An 8,703-nucleotide genomic window follows, 5' to 3' on the forward strand; every position below is an offset into this window, starting at 1 on the left:
TGGTTTAGCTAAACCTTGGGACTAGCTAAATTAATCATGCCAGTGACACAAGCGTTGGCTTACCCTGAGGGAGGTCAGGTGAATGTACTCACCTTAGATAAAGGCCAGGATCCTGTAAGTAATAATGTGGATTCACCCTTGATCCCACACAATTACACTGCCATTTAACCCATGGAAACCAAATGAGCAGTTATTCCAAACTCTTGCTGCCACCCTGGGCCGTCCTTAGCTGGACGACTCCTGACACCAGTCAAAGGGAGGTAGCACTGGGCCCTGTTCAAACCTGAAAGAGCATCACAGGCAGTAAACATCCTCCTTGGCCATGGCCTCAAGCCTCACACTCCAATGTAACAAAGGCCACCCAACAGAGTCCTAAGCAAGGTGTTGGTGGAGTTGTACAAAAATCGTAGTCAAAACAGTTGTTTTTTTCCTTTCACAGGCAAGTGACTTGCCTGCAAAACACACAGTGCTCAGTGGCACAACACTTTTGGCTCTGACAAAGCCCACATGCTTTGAGAGGCTGGAGAGCAAAGCAAACACGATGGGAATGTATCTGGCAAGGAAAGAGAGGCAGATCACTGCTCACTGTCTTCTTGCATCTTGAACAACCTCAAACTAAACTGCTCCGCTGAGAGCGGTGCTGCATTGCTGCTGTCACACAGAAGCTTGCTGTTTTCCAGTGCTGGGTGGCTGTGGGCTGGCACCGCACAGCAATGCAGAGGGAAGAATGTATCGCCTCTGAGGCACTGACATGGGATGTGGGCTGTGGGGAGGGGGTCCGTGTGGTCCAGGGGATTCCAGAGCTGCGACACCCGGGCCAAGTGCCTTGGACTAAATGCAGGCAGCGCTGTCCAGGGCTGTCGGGAGCCTACTGTGAGAGATCCTCAGACTGCCATGCAGTCACCTGCAGGAAAACAAATGGCAACAGCCCTTTGTGGACTCGCCTGATCTTAAACTTCTGAATCCCAGCGGTGCTTGTCACAGTGACAAGGGTAGTGGTGCTGTCTGCTGCAGCTGGGTCCCTCTGTGAGTACCTGCACAGGTGTCCTGCATGTTGTGCCTGGGGCGAAGTCTTGTGTCCTCCATCCTGGCACCAGGACAGGATACACCAGCCCATTCACCACCCTCAAGGCCAGACTGTTCTTCTGAGCACTCATGTTTCTTATATGATGACCTTCTTAAAATGAAGGGTTTCTATTTGCTAATTGAAATGTAGAATCAGGGAGAAAGGGCCCTTAGGCTGCAAAAGAGCATGTGCCTGTTCAGTCTCATCTGATGCTATGTGCTATGACAAAGTGAGTTAGAGGAAGGCAATGAACACAAATAGCACTGATGCAAGGATGAGTCTTGGCAAGCATGTCCTACCACTGAAAACACAATTGAGTGTAGCAGAAACTTATGTGTTCCCCATCCTAGCTGTGATGCAGACTGCAGCTGTGCAGGTTCTGGAAGCAGAGGTGCAGCAGCATGGGCTTTAAAGCAGAATAGCAACCAGCATGGAAGACCACGGGAACGCCTGCATATCGCTACTCCACTTTAGAAGTTGCACCACTTCAGTACTGTGCTGCCCAAGTAATGACATTAAAGCTTGCATACCCACCAGTTACCTTTTTTCCCCCTCTGTTTTGACCATGCTTTTAGAAACCTGATTTGTCTGTTTCCTCACTGCAGTCCCCATTGACAGCAATGCTTTTGCTGTGATTCCTCTTCTTCCTCTGCTTTTCTCCTTGATCATTACTATGTGTTTAAAGAAATCTTTGTGTCAACCCACCTCAAGTTCTCCTTTTCTCCTCCTCAAATATTTCTTTGTTTTGGGCCTAATCATGAACTCTTCTGGTACCACAGACAGGTTTCTCCTGTTGTTAAGAGCAGCCAGTGACATTTACTGGAATACGGCCCCTCAGGGAGCCTGCATCAACACTTATTAGACAGTTGTCACTGCTCTCTTTATGTCCTTTCCCAGTACTGAGGATCTGGGTTTCACTTAACCCCATGTGCTGATGAGCAGCATTCTCAAAAGTCATTTTGGATCTTTACCATGGAGGATAGTTAATACAGGCATCTGTGGGTACAGCTCGTTAAGTATGCTTCGTGTCACTGACAAGCAGCGCCCGGCTTATCACCAGTGGGCACAGCTAGGCATGAGGGACTGGTGATGATGAGCACCAAACCACTTGGAGATGTGCTAAGAAGTCATTAGTACTGGTGCTGTGACTGATCCAGGCAGCCAAGTGCAATTCGAGGCCATTATTAGTGGGTCAGTAAAGGCCCTGACTGGTGCTTTCAGTAGAAGTAGGAGCTTTCGGGCTATTTGTGTCAATTTAAAGTCACTCTTCTGTTACATGGACCTGTGCAAGCAAGTCCAGAGGAGGCCTCAAAGACAATCAGAAGGCTGTCTCCTATGAAGACAGTTTGGGAGAGTTGGGCTTGTTCAGCCTGGAGAAGAGAAGGCTCTGGGAAGACCTTAGAACAGCTTCCAGTGCTTAAAGAGAGCCTACAACAAATCTAGAGAGGGACTTTTTACAAGGGCAGGTAGTGACAGGACAAGGGAGAATGGCTTTAAACCGACAGAAGGTACATTTAGATTAGATATTAGCAAGAAATTCGTCCCTGTGAGGGTGCTGAGGCACTGGAACAGGTTCTCCCATGACTGGTAGTGCTCAATGCCAGGTTGGGTGGGGCGTTGAGCAAACTGGTCTAGTGGAAGGTGTCCTTTCCCATGGTAGGTGGTAGTATCCAGATGATCTTTAAGGTCCCTTCCAACCGTAACCATTCTATGGCAAGCTGGGCAGAGTCCTCAGTGCGTGGCTTGGCTCGACTCAGGAAATCGATGGGGTAAAAGCCACTTACTTTGATGTACGATTAGTTACCACAAGTACGGGCAGCTGAATGCCCAGCGCCACAGATGAGGAGCCACAACCGAGGGCTCTGCGCCAGGCCACTGGCCATTGTCTTGGTCAGCCTGGAGAGATGGGGGGAGCCTGAAGTACTTCTGATGTTCTGCAGTGGGTGCTGGGGGGCTGTGGCATGTCCATGGGTGCATCGCCCGAGCCTGGTTGGCTTCATTCAAGGGGGCTTGGGGGTGAGGACGCAGCCGGGCCTTGCCCCCCCCGAGCTGGCTCTGCCGCAGCCCCGGGGATAGGACGGGGGGCGCCTCTCCCCCTCGCTCACAGCGGAGACGCCCGCCCCGGCCCCGGCAGCTGCCGCGGTTCCTGCTCAGCGCCGCCCCCGGCCCCCCCGCAGCGCCCGCCGGCTCCCGCCGCTCGGGGTCTCCGCACCGCTGCCGCTGCCGGTGCGGCGGCGCGGGGGGCGGGCTGGGGGCGGGCCGGGGGCCGCGGCGCGGCCGTCGGGCCCGGCGCGCCGGCTCGGGGGCCGGGGAGGACCATGCACCGCGCTGCCTCCAACCAGCGCTCGGTCTCCTCCTCCTCGGGCTCCTTCCAGCTACCGCCGCCGCCGCCGCCGCCGCCGCTGCCGCACGCCGCCGACCGGCAGCCTCTCTTCCCGGGGGGCTCCAGCAGCGGCGGCAGCCGGCGGGGCTCGGGGTCGAGCTCGGGCTCAGCTCGGGCCCGCCGCACCCGCAGCCCCCGCAGCAGCACCGAGGAGGAGGAGGAGGAAGAAGAAGAGGAGGAGGAGGACAGCATCAGCATCAGCAAGCCTCTGGTGCCGCCGCTCGCCGCCCCGCAGCCCGCCGCCGCCTCGCCACTCCCTAGCAGCAGCAGCAGCAGCAGGAGCAGCGGCGGGAGCCCGGGCCGCAGCATGACGGCGGCGGAGCTGTACGGGGCGGCGGCGGGCGGCGGGGCGGCGGGCGGCGGGGCGGCGGCGGCGGCGCTGCTGGGGCCCGGCGGGGCGGCGGGCGGGCGGCGCTGGGGCTTCCAGGCGCTGTCCCTGGTGCTGCTGCTGGGACAGGGCGCGCTGCTGGACCTCTACCTGATCGCCGTCACCGACCTGTACTGGTGCAGCTGGATCGCCACCGACCTGGTGCTGGCGGCCGGCTGGGGCATCTTCTTCTGCCGCAACAGCCGGGCGCGCCGCCGAGAGCGGCCCCCGCCGCCCCCCGGGCCGCCTCCGCCGCACCCGCTGCTGCTGCACGGCCCCCCCGGCGGGCGCGGGGCCGGGGGCCGGGCGGGCGGGGTTCCCCCCCGCGGCGGCGACTTTGCCTACGCGCACCTCGCCTGGCTCATCTACTCCATCGCCTTCACGCCCAAGGCGGCGCTGATCCTGGGCACCTCCATCCTGGAGCTTATCGAGCTGCGCCTGCCGCTGGGCACCACCGGCTTCCGCATCACGCTGGCGCTCTCCGCCCCGCTGCTGTACTGCCTGCTGCGGGCCATCGGCACCGAGGGCGCCGGGCAGCTGCTCCTGCCGCCGCAGCCGCCCCCGCAGCACCGCGCCGCCGCCGCTTTCCTCGCCACCTGCCTCGACCTCCTCGACAGCTTCTCCCTGCTGGAGCTGGTGCTGCAGCCCGGGCGGCCGGCGCCGCTGCCTGCCCCGCTGCGCTACCTCCTCATCGCCGTCTACTTCCTCTGCCTGGCCTCGCCGGTGCTGTGGCTGTACGAGCTCAGCGCCGCCCGCCCCCCCGGCGCCGCTCGCCTCGCCCTCCACCTCCTGCTGCCCGCCGGGCTGCTGGACGCCCCGCTCCTGGCTCTGCGCTGCCTCCTGCTTCTGCGCTACCAGCAGCCGCTCTCCCTTTTCATGCTGAAGAACCTCTTCTTCCTGGCCTGCCGCGGCCTGGAGGCGCTGGAGACCTGCTGCCTCCTCCGCCCCGCCGCCGCCCCGCCGCCCGTCAAGTACGGTCCCGGCGCTGCCGCTCCCGCCGCCGCCGCCCCGCTGGCCCACGGGCTCTCGGACGCCGACGTGGGGCCCCACGGGTACGTGAACGCCTTGGCGGTCACCGCGCAGGGCTGAGCCTCCCCCGGGCCGCCTCCCCCCCCGCAGTGTCGCTGCGGTCCTGCTCAGGTTCCCGCAGCCGCGGCCGAGCAGGGGAAGGGGTCGCGGGCTGCCCCGCCGGGCTCTCGCTCTCCTCCCTGTCCCGCGGACACATCCAGCAGCGGAAGCTCAGCGAAAACCCGACTGCGTGCACGGGCCTACGGCTGGCGCTTGTCCCTGGAGAACACACCTGCCCTTCACGTCGAGTCCTCCCCCCAGTGCTCCTGCCCCTCCGTGCTGTTCGGGGGATCCCGCTCTTCCCCTCCCGCTCCCCACCAGGACATCGCGCTGCTTTGTGACCATAAAAGTTTAGTTTTTCCTTTCCCTCCTACACAACAAACAGGGACCAAATGGTGGATTTTGTCCCCTTCGTTAAGAACTCCTGCTGACCACAACAAGATGCGAGAGGGCCCTGGCCAGCAGGGACGTGCCTTTGGGGTGCGGGCAGGGCAAAAGGAAGCTCGCTTTGGTTTCACTAGGTCTTGCAAAGCTGCTGCCTCTGTTTGCTAGCAGCATAGAGTGTCCCAGCTGGAGCACCTCTGGGAGCATGCCAGCTAGCTGGTCATTTCAAGCCTGGGAGCCACTTTCTCCAAGCCAAAACCGTCTACCTCTGTGCTTCAACCTTTTGCATCTGACGTTGACTTCACATGCTAAAGAAACACGCAAATCCAGCATGGACATAATACAGGGGCTTAGGCTCCATTTCACTACCACCGAGACATTTACTTTTGGTGAGAACAGGGTTTACAGCAGCCTATTGCTTGCTTCAGCCAGCAGCACCCAGGTGCTGGGGCTCTCATTTCTGTGAATATGCATGTTTATGGGATTAGCATTGGTTTTCTTTTATGCAGAGTGTACTGTCTCCCTATCCATAAGCCAGGAAAGCCAGAAAGATTTCCTCTGGCCCCCTTCCATGTCTGCATGAGAGTGCAGAGACAGGGCTCAGCCTGCAAACTGCCCCATCCCAAACAGCAGAGCAGAGGATGCTGGTGCTGCTCAGGGTGGGCACAAGGTTTGGTGAGCCTTGCACTTCAGTGCAGAAAGCAAGGACACCCAAGCTTTGGTGAAAGCCCGTGTACCAGCATCCTGTCCTCCATGTGCATGTGGGTAAGGTTAGGTGGGGGAAAAGTTAATTGTTAGTAATCTCTCATAAAAATATGGTTATCTTTGGTTTTAAGCTCCATGAACGTTTGGTGGGGGTTAAAGCTTGCTCTTCTGTCTGGCTACAGCTGCTCCTGAAACCAGCTCAATGGAAGCTGGAGCACAGAGGCCACATTTGGAGGAAGCACTTTGCCCCTCTCTATATTTTGTTACCTGGGCAAGGCTGCATCCATTGGGAAAATGACAATTTCACACCCTGAGCCTCTTTTCGAGCTGTCCTGACAGGAAGGGGAAGTAAAGCACAACCAACTGCTACCCAGAGCTAGCAGCAGGACTGCAAGAACAGCCCAGACCTCTCCTGCACGCACCCATTCTTTCCTTCAGGGCTTGGGCTTCAGTGGGACCGAGCCTCTATCCCACTTCCCATTTCACAGGGTTGGATCAACTGCCTGCTCCGGTGTATTCCTACGACAAAATGTTTACAGTCTGGTGACTTCCAGCTCCCACAGGCAGAAGTGGGGGTGCTGTGGGCTTCTTCTCCCCCAGCTCCTGGTGGCTGATGAGTTTGGAGGAGCTAGAAAAGCCCCTGGGAAAGCTGGGGCAATAGTGCTTGTTCTGTTCAGAGCTGCAGCTATAGGACAGGTGACTCGCTGCTCTCCCCTTGCCAAATGGAGAGTTGGCAAAGGCCAGGCTTAACTTTCCCACCAGTGCTTTATTTTTAACCTGAGCCCTTACGTGGGCAATTATGTGAATTTTGGCCAGTGGCCTTTCTCTTCAGTAACTTCTTTTTGTCTGGACAATCTTGGTGCTGTGAGTGACTGTGATTGTAAAACTTGGTACTGTGAACTTTTCCTATGTGATGTGAGATGTGTCGAGGGGATGCTAAGTTCCTGACCGAAGGAGGTGTACTTGCAGGTAGATTTTGCTTGTACAGATATGTTTCCTTGCACCTTCCTTTTTCACCATTCAGACAGTTAAAGCTCAGCAAGAACTACAGTGTTATTCAGGAGAGAATGAGATGATACCTGTACCTAGGAGTACTCCATGCTTCAGTCAAACAGCTGAAGAAAACCCCCCAAAACCAAAAAACCAGCCAAACAACTTTGCCACAAACAAGGTGAAGGGTAAAAAAAAGCTATTCATCCTCAACTATGTTTTGCTGCTCCTATGGCTGAGGTCATGATAGCACAAAATTGATAATCCCTAATACACTGAAGTGTAAGCATAGTTGAGACACCACAAGGATCACAGCAGAATTATTGGGTCTTACTTCAGTACCCTTCCATAGCGCTTAACAAAGCTGCTGTTTCAACAGTGCCTTTTTCCAGTTAGGACATTATTGAGAAAATGGCGTATTTGAAGTTTATCTAGCCATGGCATACACAAACAATTGACAGGGACATCACAGTTCAGGTTTGTCCGTAGCTGCAAAGGTTGCCTGGGACAAATGGCCTTGCCAAATGATGCTTCTGTTGCATAGAATTCTTTTGTAGAAAGAGCAGATCGCTGTAGTGCCATGGTCTCTAGGTTGTTAGTGAACGTGCTGTTTGGAGAGTGTAAAGCTCTTGTAGTAGCTGGCAGTACAGAAGCCCCCTTGCAAGGAAAAGGGCAGCTCTGCTGCCACTTAGTTACTTACTAGAGAAATACTTAAAGCTCTTCAATGTCTTGTTTATAAGCCTGCTCCTCCTTTTGAATACCCTTCCCTTTGGTAATCGAGCTCTCGCCTCTGTTTAAACCCTTTGCCTCAATAATAGATCTGGTTGCAGAAGAGAGTAACAGTGGTACCATTAATGTGCAAACAATACCTCACCTGATGCACCTTGCACACCAACCATTTATCCTGCCAGCATTGAAATTATTGTTCCAGGTCAGTAAAACTTTGCCAAATGATGTTGTGCCATAACACCCCTTGGGATTCCATTACAAGCCTTTTAACACAACCAGCCATTTTGCATGTTACTGCTCTCTGTTTGCTATCCTGACAAAAGAGATGACTACTCCCAGGAGGAGAAATTGAAGTGAGAGAAGGCCTGTGGCCAGTGGACATTGGCATCCCCCTAGCATTAATCAGAACTTGTATTTTTTAAAAAGCAAGATTGTTAAAATAAAACTAGAAACTTGTGAGTGATTCTGTTCTTTATTTCCCTCCTTTGAGTCTTGCTGGGCTATTAAATTTTGCATTCAGGGACCAACAGATGCATTCAGATTACTTGATTTCCTCACTTTGGATCACCAAAATAGCATCCGGATTTTTCCCTTGAACTTCTTGCAAGTGAAAGCGAATTCTAAAAGCTGTATCACCACGGGAGTTATTTGAGAAGGGAATGACTAAGGCAAGAAAATCCAGATGACACTTCTGAGCTTCCTATTTAAATGATGTATAGGAATTCATACTACTTGAAAAAGGCTCATGGGAGAAAAACCATCAGATTTACATGTTAATTGCTGCAAGAGAAAAGAAACTGTAAGAAGTGGGATCATCAAGATGACAGTTACTCTGAGAATGGAGCTCTCGCTGGAGACACATTGAGATCACAGCTGCCCCTGGCTTAGCCTGTGGGGGGTTAGCTCCTGTACAGACAGCAAATGAAAGTGGCACCCAGTTTTCAGTTTGGATCTATGCAGGGACCATCCCTTTGTTTAGTCTTTCTAGGCATCTGGCTACAGAGACAGCAA

The 8,703-nt window shown here is 55.0% G+C and overlaps 1 protein-coding gene across 1 annotated transcript; it reads left to right on the forward strand.

The window, feature by feature from the left end:
• Positions 1-2,734: 2,734 nt before the first annotated feature.
• On the forward strand, positions 2,735-8,155 carry TMEM121B (transmembrane protein 121B). The gene is given in 1 exon segment (XM_061363996.1): positions 2,735-8,155. A coding segment is annotated over 1 exon segment (2,016 nt). The 5' UTR covers positions 2,735-2,889; the 3' UTR covers positions 4,906-8,155.
• Positions 8,156-8,703: the final 548 nt, after the last annotated feature.

The sequence above is a fragment of the Neopsephotus bourkii genome, unplaced genomic scaffold (genome assembly GCF_033783945.1).
Source record: "Neopsephotus bourkii isolate Nb327-2 ecotype Australia unplaced genomic scaffold, CSIRO-AGI_Nbou_v1 NB_1183, whole genome shotgun sequence".
In the NCBI taxonomy this organism is placed as follows: domain Eukaryota; kingdom Metazoa; phylum Chordata; class Aves; order Psittaciformes; family Psittacidae; genus Neopsephotus; species Neopsephotus bourkii.